General features: G+C 47.4%; 2 protein-coding genes across 6 annotated transcripts in view; one reads left to right on the top strand and one right to left on the bottom strand.

Annotated features, from left to right (window-relative positions):
* FAM118A (family with sequence similarity 118 member A) overlaps positions 1-13,839 on the top strand; it is a 42,901-nt gene extending 29,062 nt beyond the window's left edge. For all 5 annotated transcript variants that reach the window (XM_036931287.2, XM_036931286.2, XM_036931290.2 and 2 more), the window contains exons 4-9: positions 243-464; positions 2,148-2,276; positions 3,466-3,751; positions 5,333-5,365; positions 5,845-5,922; positions 9,080-13,839. In XM_036931287.2, coding sequence (XP_036787182.2) covers positions 243-464; positions 2,148-2,276; positions 3,466-3,751; positions 5,333-5,365; positions 5,845-5,922; positions 9,080-9,099 — 768 coding nt within the window. In that variant the 3' untranslated portion in view covers positions 9,100-13,839. The remainder of the gene's footprint in view (positions 1-242; positions 465-2,147; positions 2,277-3,465; positions 3,752-5,332; positions 5,366-5,844; positions 5,923-9,079) is intronic.
* SMC1B (structural maintenance of chromosomes 1B) overlaps positions 12,156-18,031 on the bottom strand; it is a 97,719-nt gene continuing 91,843 nt past the window's right edge. Inside the window, exons 23-25 of the mRNA XM_057486290.1 lie at positions 16,481-16,550; positions 13,960-14,070; positions 12,156-12,500 (exon numbers count right to left, since the gene is read on the bottom strand). Coding sequence (XP_057342273.1) covers positions 12,399-12,500; positions 13,960-14,070; positions 16,481-16,550 — 283 coding nt within the window. The 3' untranslated portion in view covers positions 12,156-12,398. The remainder of the gene's footprint in view (positions 12,501-13,959; positions 14,071-16,480; positions 16,551-18,031) is intronic.

The following is an 18,031-nucleotide window of genomic DNA, read 5'->3' as shown; positions in this document are numbered from 1 at the left end:
CCCTTTCTCTGCTTTACTTTTCCTGTAGAATTGATCACGGTCAATGTGTCCCTCACATACTTGTACTTTATGTTTCCCGCCTCTGGAATTTTAATAAACTCCATGAGGACAAGAGTGTCCTTCCTACCTTCATTCCTCAGCCCCCAGTGCCTGCCTCCCTCCCTTTGTCTCTGGCAGCCAGAATGTGACCCGCTCACGGAGCTGTCGAGAGATGTTCTTGTAACGCGCCCCCCCTTCTGCAGCGCACAGGGGACCCCAAGCCCAGCTTCTTCCAGGACTGCCTGATGGAGGTGTTCGACAGCCTGGAGCGGCACATCCAGAACCCGCTGGTGCTGCAGTCCATCCTCAGCCTGATGGAGCGGGGCACCCTGGTCCTGACCACCAACTACGACAACCTGCTGGAGATCTTCGGGCAGCAGCAGAGCAAGCCCATGGAGTCTCTGGATTTGAAGGACAAGAGCAAGGTGAGGGCGGGCTTGCAGTCCACAGCCGTGTCAGTGGCGCCCGGGGCGCCGTCAGCTCCCCGCCGCTGGCTGGCCTTGGGAGCTCAGCGGGCCCTGAGGCGGCAGCCCTCCCCGCTCGGGACTCTGCTGCCCGCTCGTTCCCTGCGCACATGCTGTCCTGCCGTCTGCGCTCATTCGCGGTGCTCATGGGAGGGAGTGTGGGTGGTGAGGAGAACAGTTATGCGCACAGTCCCTGGCGGTCCTGTGCTGTGCATTTCAGTTAATCTGCACTCCCCCTTCAACAGATCGGGATTGCAGCATAATGTGATGTTTTCATCCTGATTTTCCTCCTTGGTAGTGTACTTGGCGCATTTGCCTGTTATTAAGCTGTTTTAAAAGCATGCTTTTAAAAGACAATAAAACTGTGACTAAATTACAATTGTTAGCCTTCCTCTATTTTTGTTAGCACATTTTCACAGTTATAAATAATCCTGCAATGAAAATCCTTACATTTCTCTGTTTATTTCTTTAGGATAAATTGCTAGAAGAGGTTCGGGGTCAAGGGTATGAATATTTTAGGCAGATACTAGGAATCACCACATTGTTTTCCAGAAAGATTTCCAAGTTTAAACTCCAAACGACTGTGTAAGGAAGTATCCACTTGCCATATCTTGCCTATATATGTTTCCAAAAAAAACCAGAACAAAATACATTTCACCCATTGGATGGGTGAAAATTTTACACTTTCGTTGCTCTTATTACTAAGGTTGGATATGGCTTTATTTTATTGACAATATTTCTTTTGTGACACGTTTGTGTCCTTTGTGTATTTGCTTAAAGATTTTGTTACTGTTAGTAACTCGTCCTGCCCCCTGGGTTGTCCGGCCCACTCGTGCGGCGGGCCTCTGTCCCGCGTGTAGAGCTTATGTTCATTCAGGATCCACATGAGTGGGAGGCTGGGCTCGTCTCAAACCGCAAGAGCCTGTGGCTGGCAGTTTCTGGCACGGTGCCTGGCAGAGAGCCTGGCTGGCGGACAAGGGCCGTGCTCAGGTGGAGCCGCACCTTCTCGTGAGTGCTAGGGACCGGGATTGAATGCCTGCTCTCCCTGTCTGAGCACCTGGTTTTACTCACCATTATAAATAAAGCACAGTATCTGGAACTAAAGTGCTGATGGCATCGTGCAGAAATGCTAGCTGCTTTGTATGAGGTCTTTGTCGGTGGTATTCTGTCTGTCTGGTGTTGTCGGTACTGCTGGTCCATGGGAAAAACCCTGGCATGAAAACTGGAATGTACATGATGGGCATCCTTGTAAAGACCTTTGTTTTGTATCTTGAAATGGCAATCAATGTAAGAGCTATTTGATACATTTTTTTTCCATTTTTTTCTGGGTATAGAAAATATATACATGGCAGTAATTAAAATATAACATGTAACTTAGAAGTGAAAGTCCCCCTTAAATAATCAGTCTCAACAGTTTGCTGGAACCTCAGATGTTAAATATATTTTCTATGTAATTATCTTTAAAGAAGCTCTTTCTGATATGGGAGTAATTAGTGTTAACAGATGAGTTTCTTAGGTTTAAAGGTAAAGTTGAAATGTTTCTGTCTTTCCAACATAGGTTTGGTAAACCATGCATTTGGTTTCCTGTTATATCTTAAATAATAACCAGATTCCCCCCACTTTGTTTTGGCTTGGTTTTGATAGGTCCTTCAGTGGGCAAGAGGGCACATCAGATACGGAGTTCTCCACATTCACGGCCTGTACACAGATCCCTGCGGGATGGTTCTGGATCCGTCGGGATATAAAGATGTTACTCAAGACCCAGAAGTAATGGTACGACCACCTTAGGGATCATTGTTTGTACCCTGGGCCTTCATGGTAGCCTCTGGGCATTCCTGCCCTTCGTTCGCAGCTTCTGAGAGCAGGGTGACTTCTCAGCTGTGTGTCCAGGGCCTGGCACATTGAACAGATGCTCAGTAGCCGTTTCAGGGGCTCTGGCTTGGGGATACAGGTGAATTTCTGCAGCTTGACTTGCAGGCCTGCACTGTCTGTATGTTCTTCTCTGGCCTCTCTTCCCGACTCATCATTTTTCTGTGTTCATTCAGGCATCACCTCTCCTTTCTCTGCTTAGTTCTAGCTTTCAAAACCTAGTTTTAAAATTTCATTCTCTGTGAGGCATTTTTTGGTGCCCTAGATGAAATGGAGTGTGGAAAACGGGTGAGCTCAGGGCCGGGTGCCCTCGTCCCTGGAGCTTATCTCTGGGCCTGGTGCATGGCCCAGGTGTGCCCAGGTGTGGCACAGTGGAGCCTCGGGCTTAGGCTTTTCACTTGCATCAGCAGTGGATTTAGGTTCTTATATCAGGATTTTAAGAACATCTGTGCTGAGAGGGAGCCTTCGAGATTGTGGATGTCTGAATGAGTGACCCCTACTACATGCTGGAGCGACCCCACACCGTCTGCTACCCCTGTGCCCACTCCTCTGGGTCACTGTCCCTGGTCCCCTCAGCTATGCTGCCCTCATTCCCCAAAACCCTATTCTCCTGACACGAGCCTCCTAAGGTTCCCTGTCCATGACCCACTGAGATCCATTAATGTCAGGGTGTTGTGTGCCCCCAGTTCTGAATTGAAAAAATTTTAGTGTCCTTGTTGTATGTTTCAGGAATTTAAAATTTTAAGTAATTCCAAAAGACTTGAGTGATGGCATTGATAAGATAGGTTGGGGGGTGTGGAGGGAGGGTAAGGTGGTAGGTGAGCCTCACCTCTGGAGGGTGTCTACACTGGGTCTGTTGGGGGCCTGGCCCAGTTACCTGGCTCGGACACGAAGAGGCCCTGGGACCACCTGGAGGCCAACTGTCCCTGGCTGGCCTGTTTGTCCGTGGGGCCACCTTCCAGGCGCTGCTCTCAGTGTGCCCTGGGAAAGGCTTCCCGAGTGACGGGGTCAAGTGCACACATCTTGCGACGGCTGGTCGTCAGATCCTGCTCCCTTGGGTCAGCATTCCTAGGTCCCGTTGGTGTTTCCACAGGAAGTTCTCCAGAACTTGTACCGCACCAGGTCCTTCCTCTTTGTGGGCTGTGGAGAGACCCTCCGTGACCAGATATTCCAGGCACTCTTCCTTTACTCGGTGCCCAACAAGGTGGACTTGGAGCACTACATGGTGGCACTCAAGGAGGATGAGGACCACTTCTTCAAGCATCAGGCAGACATGCTCCTGCACGGAATTAAAGTCGTGTCCTACGGGGACTGTTTTGACCACTTCCCGGGATACATGCAAGACCTTGCCAGTCAGATCTGCAAACAGCGAAGTCCAGGTATGGGATTTCTTCTTCACTTTTTCCAGTAGAGTTCTTCTAGTTTTTCTTTTTTTTGGAGATATAATTTTAACTATAAAATAAAATTGAGATGAAATTTCACATACTGTTAGATGCACCAATCTTCCAGTTATTTTTTAAAAGATGTCTCTGTGTACTTTAAAAAAGATTGGGGTAAATGGTATGATGTGTCTGTAAATAGAGCTTTAAAGAAGCTGTGTGTGCAGTTGTGCACACTGATTCCTGTCTCCCATCGCAGGCCTAGATTGCCGTAGCCAAGGGAGGCGACCGCCCGGCCAGCCTCGGCAGCCGGGGGCCGAGAACCCGGACGGTGCGGCTTCTCTCGCCTTCGTGCTGTCACCCCATTTTAGACGTTAAAACTGCAGAGGCACAAAATGATTTCATAAAGACTTTTATTCCTTTTTTCATACAGCATCTTTTCCCTGTTCTGAGTATGACACCCCTTTTTAAGTCACTCTCCTTGGCCCTTCTTTGGGACCAAGAATTGTTCATCTGCCAGGGAGTGACCGAGATAGCAGAGCAGTTTGTTGATGGCCATCTGGACATGAGGGCAGTTAATGGCTTTGAGTCTGGTGTCATGAAACACGGATGGCAGTAAACTTGGCAAGGTCTGTACCGACTGTGGTTTAATTGTAATAGGAAACCCAGACACACTCACGTGGGTTCACCACAGATGGCTGGAGAGTTAAGGTCATGGGACTGAATGCCCAGATAATCAGCTTTTCTCCACTAGTCCTGTTCAGAATTGCTAACCGCAAAGCGGGCTGATGTGAGTGACAGTTCCATCGAAGGATAATTGGGTAATTGGGGCCATTGTCGGTTTCTGAGGAAGGGGAAGGGGACTGGCCCTTGCTTGAGCTGTCACACACGGTTTGCATTTTACAGTCCTGCCCTTACTTCAATTTTAGCCACGTGCCCCCGCGACTAGAGAGATGTTAGAGGTGATGAGACGAGCTTAGAGGTGACTAGCTTGGCCAGTTAGTGCCCAGGAACTTTGGTGCTGAGATTGGGGTCCTGGACTGACAGCTCCGTGTGTGCCCGAGCAGGTCCGTATGCACAGCTCTGGAAAGGGGTGGCTGTTCTCACCTCTGCCCCAAACTCTGGCCTCCTGCTGTCACCCACAGCTGCAAAGGACCAGAACCCGGTGTGAACCAGCGTGAGCTCAGTGCGCCCGGGGCCTCCTGTCCCCACAGGCCCCTTCTCCACCCACTGGCAGCTGAGTGGATCTGACAGGCTGCCCCAGGGCTGGCAGATCTTTGGGCCTGTCGTCTGTGCCTGTGTTCTAAAGGGCGTTTGTACCTCCGTTAGTGAGGCACCTGGTCAGAGGGTGTTGTACCCGCGACGACAGCGGCCCTGGCCTGCCACCCGTGCACCAGGCCGGCTCTGGCACTTCACGTGTTCGTTCATCAGTCTGCACCGCGGCCCTGGGTGGGGAGGGTGCGGGGCCTGCCAGGGCCGGCGTCCCTGCCGAGGGCCACCTGCCTCTCCGAGCGGCCCCACCGCCGCCCCAGGAGGGAGAGCGGCTGGCCCGGCCCTGCTGACTGTTCCTCTCCTCCCCAGATGCCGACCACGTGGACAGCACCACACTGTTAGGTAAAGCACATCTTCATTTTCACCAGCCTGTTTTTTGCTTACACATTCCGTTATTTTCCTGCCACTGCGTGTAAAATCATAAAGGTGTTTCTCCCATTGAACACCTAGCCCCACCGAGGTGACAAATAGCAGTGCCTTCACGGTGCTCCCTGCCAGGGAACAGCCTGGCTGCTCTGCCTGTTTGCTTCAGCAGACCTGCAAGTAGAGCCCGGGTGGTGGTGGGCGGGCCGCTCGTTAGGACCCAGAACTTGGCTGTCGCCTCCCGTGGCCTTGGTTCCATGTGACAGGACTCGTTTCTGTGTTACTCTCGGCGCGACTCCCCGAAGCTCTTCCTTTGCAAAAAGCATTGACAGCCACAGCCTGCAGCCTGTGGCCGGCCTATTTGGCCAGTGCTTCAGTAAAATTGGATTTATTAACTGGTCCTTGGAGGGTGGCTACTAGAATAGGTAAGCTTTTTAATGAAAGTTTTCATTTTTTAGGTAATGCTTGTCAGGACTGTGCAAAGAGGAAGTTAGAAGAAAATGGAATTGAAGTTTCCAAACAACTCAGGCGATCAGGTACAAGCCAGCTCCTCCTTTGCATCCCAGCCGATGGCAGATTTGCCTCGTGGGTATTTTCCGCTGTGGCGCTTTGTTTTTCTGCCCCTGCTGTTAGGGGAGGATGATGCACACACATCATTCCTGCTGCTCAGAGGTGCCCACTTCAGAAAATGTCTGTTTATGTAAGTTAGTGTTTTATTAAAGAAAAACATACACAGAGACTGTGCACAAATGATGTCAGCCCAGTGAATTTTCATGAACTGAACACACCCATGTAATTGCATCCAGTTCAGGAATAACATTGTGGGGAGCTGCCCGCCTCCACCCCACTTGCAAGGGTGACCACTCTCCTGACATAAGTCACCTTATCTGCAAGAAAAACCCCTGGGAGTCACTTTTTTGCCACTTCTGTCACTGAATGAGATTTCCCTAAACCACTTAGGCACTGATCTAAACAAGTTCTTTAAGCATGTTTTTTAAACCATCTCTGCAGCCTCAGGGAGGAGGTCCGGCCCACTCACGCAGCCCTGCTGCTGCGTCCCGGTGTCCATCCTGGACTCGGCCCAGTATTCCGGCCCCGCTGCGAGGACCAGACTGTGAGGGCCTCCCCGCCCCACACCCCACGCCCCTCCTCATCTCCCTTCTCTGGGCCCCTGGCGTTTACACGGCCCTGGTGATCAGCATGGTCCCAGCCGGAAAGGAAAGCTGTCCTCCAGCCTGTCAACAGGTTGAGTGTAAAAATTGGAAAACAAAAGCATTTACTTTATTAATCAGTATACACGTATTTCCTGGTTACTAACTTGGGTGATGTGTTAGTGGGTCCAGCAATGTGCATCCTGGGCCAGTTGCAGGACACATTCTCAGTACCTGGGTCAAAGTGTTTTCTTCCTTAGATTCCATTAATTATGCTCCCATATTTTGTTACACATGGTGTTGCTTGTGTTACTTTTTGAGGAGTTTATAGACTCCTTTCCCCCCACTGTCCAAAAAACGTTCCACAGTGTTTTGAGCTTGGGCATTCTCAGTCCTACTGCGCCTCGGTCAGAGGTCTTCTGACCTCCCGCTGCGTTCTGGCCACTGGAAGGCCTGGCCTTGCTCTCTGGGACTGCTGCCCAGGGCGTCTTGCCCACCCCACAGCCGGGCCTCCTGCAGCTCCCGCTGCCCAGGTGTGGAGGGCCAGCTCCCGAGGGTGTGCGGGCGCCGCCGGGTCTTGTTCTCCATGGTTGGCTGTCTTGTGTCTGGGATTCCTGGTCCCTGATTTCCCTTGGGACTCTATTGCCGTAAGCAGGGGTCTCCTGCCAACCCCATTCTCAGCAGGTTGTACTGCTTCCCTTTAGCTTTTAGGCTCTTTTCCTTGATGCTTAGAAATTTCGTGAGGACGTATTTAAGTGGAAATCTTTTTTATATACCTTGCTAACCTTTCCCCCCGTTTCTGCAGTTCTGGAGCCATCTATAGTTTCCTTGATTATTTCTTCCTGTCTTCTCTGTTCCCTCTTCCTTGAACTCGTACTAGTGGGGACCTTGTGGATTGATTTCTGCTGTCTTTGTTTTTCTCTTCTGTCTTAATTTTTGTTTTACGCATTCAGCTTTTCAGAAACTTCCTGGGAGAGTTTCAGAATAATGTTCTAGCCTTTAAGTTAAATTTTTATTTTGACACTGTTATTAATTTCTGAGAGGTCTTGTTTTCTGATTTATTCTTTTTTCATAGCACCTGCTATTTTATGACTGATCCTTTCCAATCTGCAGACACAAGAGGCTTCTGGTTACCTGACTCTACTCCGTTCCTGAAAACATTGGGATAGAGGATTTTCAGATAACAGAGTATTTTTTTTATTACTTAAAATAAGAAAATCAGTAAAACACTCTTGTTAAACACCTATATAATAATAATCCATTAAGAATTTTAGAGCTGTGAAGCATTTAACATTTAATTCCTCAGGTCCATTTTCCTTCTACACCGTTGGGAACATGTTCTGCTGAAACGTTTCAACATGGAGATTACAAAGTCCATAATGAGTGCAAATAAGTGTCAGAGAAAATACACAAATAAGGTGGTTTTAAAAGAGGGCTGCCGGCAGAGCGAGGTGTGGCCTGTGGCTTGCAGGATGGCTGAGGCTGCGGCCCCTTGCCCTCTGGAGCAGGGGGAGGGGAGGTGCGTCGGCGAGCCTTTGGGGAGGATGGCTGTGCTACCAGGGCAGCAGACTTTACATCCTCTCCTTTCGATTTTGTACGTCAGTGCACACATCTTTTGAGGGAGAATTCCATTTTGATAGCATTCAGGATGCAAATCTTTGAAGTCTTATGAATAGCTAGTAGGGACATCTATAACTAAAAACAACAAAACTAACCTTTGAATTGTTTCCCCCGGGGCAAGTGGTTCACTTCCACAAGTCTCTGTCCTCCTGTACTTCTTGGGTCTGAGGCTCCTCAGTCCCCTGCTGATACCTAAGAAGGCAGGACCTGGTGATTATTCTCAGCTGACAGTGCTGCTGCTGTTGCGTATACATAGCTTTTCTCTCCGAGTGGCGACCTCTGAATAGTGTGTGTGTGTGTGTGTCAGGCAGCAGGGCCTACTGCCTGGTGGACGTTGCTGCAGAGCAGCGGGCAGACCATCCAGTGGGCTCCCGAGACCCCCTAGGTGCCAACAGCCCACTGCTCCCCAGGCCATCACGTCTACAGGGAAGGGCCCTGGTCTCTTTCTTGCAGAAAGCTTTGTCCTGTTGTGCCTGTGGGTGAGACCAAGGTTCTCAGTCTGCTTCCCATACCGCAGGCTGTAGGGCTCCGAGCGTGGCAGGCTGCCTTCTGCACAGCGTGCCGTTGTGCACATGCTCCGAGCCTTCACTGTGCCCACTTCAGTCACCTCCCATCCTGTGAGTATCTGATGTGCCCTCTGCCTCCCAGTCCACTAGGAGAGGAAAGACCATCCGTATTCATGGGTTGAGATTTCCGTAGATCTTTGCAAGCCTGATGTTCCAATTTACTTTGTTCCCTGATGGTATTTATAACTCACAAAGCCATTTCTTGACAATGGCTACTGTTTCCATTATGGAGTCATTTCCAAGGTCTTCAGCACATAAGAAAAACTGTAAACAGTTCCTGAAATAGAGATCCTTTTGCAAAAACTTTTTAAAGTAAACTTATAATTTTTGGTATTCCTTTCTTTTTGTTGAAACAGATGATGCTGGAGGGTCTTGAAATCTTTGAGACCAATAAAACCTACAACTTGAAAACCAGCCTTCTGTAAAACCACAGTGCCATACGCAAATGATGAGGAATGTTCCGAGAACTTCATGCAGGGTCTCTCACTTCTACACTCAAATACCCCAGAAGAGCCACGCGGGCTTGTGGCCCTCAGAGGCTGGGCGAGAGAGTTCCACCTGTCCAGGTGCAGCACACACACTCCAGGTGTCTGTGGGGACTGGCGACGACTACCTCAGGGACCAGCGCTGGCCGGAAGCAGGATGCGCCTGGGACTCCCGGCTGGCACTCTCTTTGTCAAGGTGGTATTTTTTCTAATAAAAAGGAGGGAGGAGGGGCGAGGACTAGAGTTGTTTGGCAAACAAGAGTTGCCAAAGAGAGAAATAAGAAACTAGACACTTATATTTTATATTTTTACGTGGAAATATGTTACTGTGGAAAATTTTAAATGTTACATTGTTAAATAGTAAAGAACAAATGGATACTTGAGGCACTGAATCTCTGCTAGTGAGAATGGTATGTTTTTAAAAAGAATGACTAAATCAGTAGGGCTTCTTCAGAAGTGTAATTTTAGTAGCTTTAGTTGGAAAGAGCAGCAGTTCAGTTGCTAAGCGAAGTCATGAAGAGCCAGAGGCTTTTTCAGAAGTGCAGTGTGGTGTTGTGCAGCCCATGTAACGACTGGGAACTGGGATGTTACAAGTGGAGCACAAGACTGTTTTTAACCCTTATTAGAGTATTAGTTTAAGCTTTCAAGTCTTTATTCTATGGGGTGAGGTCCAAACTTCCAGTTCTTACCCCTCAAAATTCTCTTCCATGGCCCATGTTAAGGGGATTTACACAGAGTGAGGTAGGCAGAACTTGTTAAGGGCCTGCAGCACTTTAAATGTCATCAAGGTTTGCCCATGGCAGGGACAGCCGTGCTGGGGCTCAGTGCGTGTGCCCAGGCTGGCGGCCACTTCACAGGCTGCCAGTCCTTGCGGTGACATTTCCTGCCAAGCCCTTACACTCCTGTGATAGCTGGAGCTCTCCACCGATGCAGAAGGTTAAGAATAAGAGATGAGATGTTGGAATGTTGGGAATGAGAAGCCAGACTTGCTGAAGGCCGCCTTCTTCCCTTTTCGAGCATGGAAAACACATCCTTTATGTTACTCTGGTCATAAACAAAACTCTTAACTTCATATACTCAGCTTTTCTTCAATTATGACAACGCTTGGTATAATGTATTTCATGAGCATTTTTACCTTAAGTTGCCACTCAATTGTGAAACCAAGCTATTTAAAATGGACTGTTTAAATTTCATAAAAAACATTGTAAATTTTTTTTAAAGACACATTTACAAAGTGCAATCAGAGATGAATATCTGATCCGAATGTTAGCCAGACACAGGGTATATGGCAAAATTACAAGTGTGAAAATGATGTAGAACGGGATATAAAACTAGAAAGTGAAGTGGAGGACAAGCTGGGGTGCCATGCTGGAGGGTCTGTGGTCTTCTTGCTGCAATGAATGAGTCTTGTCCGCAGTCAGTTTCTGCTGTAATGCTTTTTTTAAAATGCAAATTTATTCCAATATGATTGATGTATTAGGGAAAAAGCAATTTGAGCATAACTCATTTGCTTTGTGTATAATTTTGTCTGAGACTAGTTCAGGGGGTGACAAATATGGCCAGGTTTGTTTACTGCCTCAAGCCAAATAGTTTTTACATTTGTAAATGGTTACATTTTAAGTAGTTGTATAGGTACCTATTTCATAGCCCGCTTGCTGCCTGCCTCCCTAAAGCCTAGCCCTCTGGCCCTTAGAGAGGTTTGCTGACCCCTGCTCTAGGTGAGAGTGCGTAGGCTGCACCCAGGAGACCAGGTGTGGGGGAGACCCCAGCTGTAGCCAATGCAAGCCCCACCTGGCACCTCAGACACCCACCAGCTCCCTCAGATGACCTCCTTCCGGCTCTACGCAGCAAGCTGCCCCTGGTGAGGCCCCCTCTGTGAGCGACTGGAGGGTGTTGGGATGCAGTGCCGTATTTACTATAGCATTTCTCTACTTCCTAACCATCTAATGGGTGTAAAACTGGCTGTCATTTTCACTTGGTTACTTGTCCCTTTTTTGGAGTGCGGTGCCCCTGTGCACTCCCATGGCCCTGGGGGCTCTTCACCGTGCCTTCGCACAGCAGGGTGGTCTTCAGAAATGTGGTAGGTTGCCTGGTAACTGTCAGCAGCAGTCTAGGGGTCCACATTGTGAAAGTGACCAGGCCAGGCAGAGATAAGAGTCTGCACTGGGCTCATGGGGCACTAAAGGGGCATTTCAGTGTTAAGTGGATGTCTTCACAGGCAGAGGAAGTTGGTGGTTGGGTGACTGTATTGTCGGTACAGGAAAAGGCCCCCAGGACAGCTCCAGTGGCCCCCCTGCCTGCGGTCACAGGGGTTGGTTAGCTGGCTGGGGGCAGGAAGCAGGTCTTTTGTAACAGTATTTCTTGGGCACAGAGGGCATTCTGTTCACGTGAAACAGTGGCTGTTCAAACCAGTACCATTAATTCAGGAGGCTGTTCTGTGGTCAGCACTTGGACCTTAAATAGAAGACTACCAGCATCTTAAAATTTCTTACTCCATTTTGAAATGGAAAAGATGTCTTGTTAAAAACCTTGTGACTTTCTTTCCTACCCATAACAGTGTATTTAAGTGGAGAAGTCAATTGTTACTTGGGAAGGCCTGGTTCTTCAATATTTCCTTCCTAATGGAAATTATATTTAGAAACATTTGGATTGTATTGAATCAGACATTCAGTTTCACCTTAAATTTTTTTGGTTTGTTTTTAAGTTGTAGGTTGGAGACATTTGAAATTAGAATCTTTACTTTTTATTGGTATTTTCAGTATTGACATAAGTTACTCTAAAATAACTTCCCATAAAACCCAGGTTCAACACCCTCTAACTAGTATATTTAGAAACCAAACAAGTTTCCCTTAAAGATTACTTAAATGTATAAGGCAAACCAGAGTGAAGATGATGGAGAATTCAAATTTTTTCCTGACTGGCTTTCAAAATGGGAGTTAAAACTATGGTACAAATTGTACCTTTTTTTTTTTTTAATAACTCACTCATTCATAGCTAACTCTCCCAGGAAACTTTACCTGACACACTTTAATGAAAGTGAGCTACAGCGCCTTTGATAACAATCAAGCCTTTTCTTAAATGGCACAAGGCTCTCCTGCTTTCTCCAGAAGTCTGTTACTCAGTCAGTGAGACTGAACCGCAGTGAACCGGCCGCTGTGGCTGCGCTCTCTGCGCTTCGGCCCGCCAGGTCCTAAAGGGGCTCTCGGTGTCTCTTGCTGCTTTCTCGGCCTTCAGTATCTGGATACGCAGAAAGATCCAGGGTCAGAACTCGGCTGAACATGCACTCATCTTGCTGAAATGGAGAGAAGGTAATTAAAAGTCAGTTACTTAGGGAAAAGTGTTAAATGTAAAATAAAGGCCCTTAGTGAATCTTGATTTGCATTTAAAAAGGAACCTCCTTAGTATCATTTGTCTGCATTTATATTAGCCCTTTTTTTTTTTTTTTTTGCTATTATCTCATAAAAAGTACCAGAATATGCCACCCCAAAATACGCCTCTTTGGCTTATGGGCTGTTAGGAGCTAAAGGCTGTTGAGAACCAGCAGACACAGGAAAAGCTCTAAAAAATGGTTCAGGTTTTCCTTCTGTAAAGTAATTTATGCATATAAAAGATGACTCTCTCTTCACTCTTATCAGTGCAGGCCCTCCTTAAATCTGCATTAAAAACTTTACTACTAAAAGCCCTTCTTACCATACTTCTCCTGGCCACTTTCCTACCACTTGCCTCCCTGACTCAAGCCCCAAGCCAGTTTCCTTCCTTTAGCCTGTGATAGTGTATAAGCCCCAAGTTCTAGCCACCCTTTTCCCATCCCTGGGTGCGTTATGTTCAAGGACCCTGTTTCTTTAGCTAACCTGTCTTTTGCCAGCCGGAGTTACAGACCCCAGGCAGAGCCTAGGAAGAGGGCAAGGCCTCCCTACAGTGCATGAGTTCCCATCTCTCCAGAGGCACAGCTCCAGTGGTTCCCCTAGCATTTTGTGGGCACAGGAAGGGAAGTTAATTTTTATCTTAAAGGAAACTGCCAGAAATAAAACCTAACTGTCTCAAAACAGACTGATTTGAATTAGTTGCTCTACTCCATTAGCTCAGGTAATTATTTTGAATGGCTTAAGAAAGGTGTGTTCAACTTCTAAGATACCTTACAACTCGGAACTTCTGGTCAACTGCTTTTTTTTTTTTTTTTTTTTTTTTTTTAATTGGAGTTCCAGGAACGTAAGTCTCAAAAGGAAACTAGAAAATTTTAGGATGGGGTCAGTAGAAAAGCAAGCATCATAACACCCAGTATCTGGAGATGCCACAAATACAAACATCTCCATTTTGTAGAATATGCGGATAGCTAAATGCCTCTGGCACTTTTCAATTGCTGCTACTTTGGAAAGATAAATGGTTTCTGAGTTCTACCACAATTCACTTGGGTTTTGCCTAAAACATTGAATACAGAAATGATATATGATATGAATAGTTTGCTCTGTGTAAGTTAATGTGTGCTATTATTTTACAAAACTTTATCACACTGTTCTTCAATTTTGTTTGCTTTTTCACATAAAATATTTCTTAAATCTCTGTATTGCCATAGAAAAATAACTGGGTAGCTACTTTTAAGTCTTACTTGATTAAAAAACCATTTACGCCTATATTTATCAACTGCACAAATCAAACAGTATCTACAGACTCCATCTGGAACTTGTGACGTGACTTTGCCGGCAGGGGATTGAAAGGTGGTCTGACCCCTCTGCCCCTTTCCTTATCTTCACCTCTGGGTAGATGCCTATCAGTGCATCAGCTTTGGAATAGAGCTCCTCTTTCAGGGAAATGATTATCATCTGGAACTGTTCTTGAGTCTGCTCTTTGATGTAACTTGAAACCTGGGAGGAAATACAAAGCACACATTTCATGGCAAGGAAAGGCCTGTTTCTGGCCTTGGGGATGGTGAGTCTGCCCCTTTCAGGTGACAAGGCACTTGCTTGCTTTTCTGGTAATCCAGTAAGTCCCACTACAATTGCAGAAACAAAACTAGCTCAGAATCTAAAATAACAGGTTAGTAAAACATACAAACCTCATTAAATCTACGATGTAAAACTTTAAGAATATTTTAAAGAATAAAGCTCTAACTTGGTCATATATATGAATATTCAGTCAGCCTTAATAAAACAAAAACTACCATGCAGATATTGTATGAGGGTGAAGAAGGGCTGGTACTCAAAGCCTGAAGATGGGGAACATGTAGCAATTACTATGTATTCACAATCTGTGATCCAGTCCACTGGGTAGAGGTGAACTTGTGGCTCCTTCAGGAAGGTCAGTTCCAAGGAATGGAGACTAAGAACAAAATAGACTCTGGACAGAAGTGGGTCTGGGTGAACAAACTCTATTCAGAACTTGGAAAATGAAGAACTTACACACAAACCACAGTTTAACAAGACCCTTGCCAACTCTCTGGATCTCTGAGGGCCAAGAATGGGTCTTTTCCATGTGTATTGGTCCTGACTGCACCCAGGATACTAAGGGCGCAAGCTTTGGGCACAGGCACGCGACCTCGGGTGAGCAGTGTCAGCAGCTGAGGCAGATGGTGATGGGGAGACTGCTTTTGGCTACGAGGCTGAGGTCACAGGCAGAAGGAGCTGGAGCATCAGAAGCGATGACAGCCACTGTGATGTGGGAATAAGTCACGGGATGTTTACTGGAGTGGAGGAGACAGGACTTCACAGTTGCTCAGACTGCACAGCTGCGCACACTCAGTAAGTACACCAGGGAGTGCCAGGAACATCAGTCTCAAAAGGAAACTGGAACTTGGGAGGTTTTAATATAGGATGGGTGTCAACAGAAAAGCATCTTAACACCAGTACCTGGAGATGCCACTAATACACATTAGTGGCATTTTGCTAGAACATACAGATGGTTTAAATGCTACTGAGAAGAGGCAGCCCATAGAGATAGGTCCCACCCACTGCAACACGCACACACAATATGGGATACAAAGTACCCAAATTAATCTCCCAGGGGTGGAGCCTCCAAAGTGCGCCAGACCAGGGGGCCATTAGCTGGGGCAGAAGGCCTCATTCGAGGTGCATCTGTTGTCTTTGTCCCTTTCTTTCCCCTAGCCTCCCCCAATAGGCTGGCTCGTGCCTGTCCTCAGGGTTCAGCGGTCTAGGGGTCTGTTGGTTTTCTAGGTTTGGGGGGGTGGGGTTGGCTGCTGCTCTTAGTGCTTGCTGAGGCGTTCACAGGCAGGGTCCCAGAGTGCGCGCGGTGAGGTGAACACAACTTGGGAAGCACCAGAGGCACATGCCAGCCACGAGCAGGCGCCTGACTGTCCCGGCCTTTCATATGGGCTCAGCACAGTAAGAAGTCAGGTCAGCTTCAGACTCCACCTGCCATGGTGGCGCTCCAAGAGTGAATCTCTCTCGGGGGAGGGCTCACCCACCAAGCTCACAAGACTGGTATAAACCAGGTGCCAACTTACAAACGAAGGATGAGAGAGATGCCAGCAGGAGGAGAGCAGCCCCCTGTATGCAGCTATAAATGCAACTATAAATGCAAAGCCTAGTCACTTCTGGAAGATGCATGTGCCTGGAATCAGAGCCAGGAGTCTAATTCATCTCCACCAAAGGATGGCTCTGGTGGTGGTGCCATGACAGGGAATCCGCAGGCCAGAGCGCACCCTCCTCTGGGCAGTGATGGGCACTACTGGTCTTTGCCTCAGCCAGGCTTCATGGCTGCCCCCATTCTGTCAAAAAAGTCACCTGCCACAACGTGTGCCTGAGTGCCTGTCTCCTGCGGGTGGCTGTGTCTGTGCGCTGAGCTTTAAGGCTGTAAGTTGAACTCAGGAGTTAATCTGCTTAGTTTCTTCATTGTCTTGAATACTGAAAACAAGATTGTGCACAACTGCAGTAACTGGATAGACTTAAACTTTAATTCCTTTGGAATTTTATTTAGAGATGTTATTGGACTTGACTATAAGCAGCTAATGTTGGTCCTGTTTGCCACAGGTCCCTGTTCACAAGGCCTCAGTATCTAGGTTTGGGGGAAGCAGGCCCCCCAGCCGCAGTGCTGTGGACCCAGCAGTGACCCTCACTGGGCGGTGTCTCTGCTCCCCAGCTCACCGAGCATCTCAACGTTGAAACTACTCCCCTGAACCATCCTGTTTTTAGATATTTAACAGATCTGATTTTTAATCAACAATTACCAGACCCTGTTCAGTGTAAACTGCCTTCTGACTAGAATACAATCCTTGAATGTAGACATTCTACCGGAAATTAAAAGCAAGAAGAAACTTACTTTGCCAATGTTAGTATTGTCCAGGGCTGCATCCACCTCATCCAAAACAAAGAACGGAGCAGGCCGAAAACTAGAAAAAAATTACAATTAAGTTACAACTTCCTGTTTGTTTAGCTAAGAGGCTTAACTGTTCGGAATAAATGAGCTCCGTCTTCTGGTCCAGCTCACCAGTGGCCTCCTCGTGGTGAGGCCTGACGCTCAGTTCTCAGGCTGCAGCCCCCGTGACCTGCCGTAGAATCTGGGTGGTGGTCCTGCCGGTCCCCTGACCTCAGGGGTGACACAGTCTGCTTGCCTGAGCCCGCTCTTGCCCTGTCCTGCCTGCCAGCTCCTCATCTCACTGATGTGTGAACACTGCCAAGCCCCTCGGGCTCGGAGCTCAGAGCGCTCCTTGAATTAGCTCCCTTGGTGATCCCACCTGATGTCCGGGTTTTACACACCATCCATATACCGATGGCTCCCATACTTCCATCGATAGTTCTAAACTCCCAACAGCTTACTCAACAGTCCCACGTGGGTGTCTATAAATAGCTCAAACTCATCGCAAACCAAACTCCCTATCTGTCCCTCCAAACCTGGGCCCTCCCGTGGTCTCCAGCTCAGTTAATGGCTGTTGTTACCCTAGCTGTTGAGGCCAAAACCCGTAGCCTTGGCCCAGACTCCTCCATGTCCCATGCTTGTCTGCTTGATATTCTGCATTCACCCTGGTCCAACTCACTGTCTTTCACCTTGATGGCTACAGTAGTGTCCTAACTGCTGCATACAGTCTATTCTCTACAGGTGCCAGGCTCACTCTGGCCTTAGGACCTTTGCACTTGCTGTCCCTGTCTAGAACACTCCACATGACTTGCTCCCCTAATTCCTTCAAATCTTTGGTCAAACTTACTTTCTGAAATAGGCCTTCCTGGACCATTCTAATACTGCACACCCTCCCCTGATACTATCTCCAGTCCCTGTTTTTTTCTCTGAAAATGTAGTCATTTTCTAATAATGTATTAGAGACTTAGCCTACTACTGTGCCTTATCATCTGTCTTCCCTACTAAAATGAAATATCTTGAGTCAGGCATTTTGTTCTGTTCACTGCTCTTCCCCAGTGCCTATACCACCACTTGACACACAGTAAATATTTACTAATCTGTTGAATAAATGGATGGGGGTGACCCCCAGTAATATTGTTACTCTGCTAGGATTCACTCAGCACAGGCTCCCGCTCAGATTCCGGCCTGCCTCTCTTCCCACAGCTCCCTGCATTTGTGGTCTTCCCTTTTCCTTTCCTGTAATGCCATATTCCTGTTTCTTCTTGAGACCAGTGAGAAACAGTTGGCCTTTTGTGCCGATCTTCCTGATGGGGAAAGTGGGCCGCAGCATCTGTAGCGTCCAAGTTCATCTAACGCTTTGAATGTTAAAAGTTAACTGCCTTAATTTCAGCTAACTTTTTCCTGATTTATTTTAGAAACAGTGCCACCATCATTGGTGAAAATGAGGTCAAACAAATTTTTCAGAAGAAACCTTGCTTAAAGTCTACTAAGTAGAAGCTCTCTGAATATGGACTA

Source organism: Manis pentadactyla, chromosome 10, assembly GCF_030020395.1.
Source record: "Manis pentadactyla isolate mManPen7 chromosome 10, mManPen7.hap1, whole genome shotgun sequence".
NCBI lineage: Eukaryota > Metazoa > Chordata > Mammalia > Pholidota > Manidae > Manis > Manis pentadactyla.
Note: the sequence above shows the minus strand (reverse complement) of the source record. Positions and strands in the feature narration are given on the sequence as shown.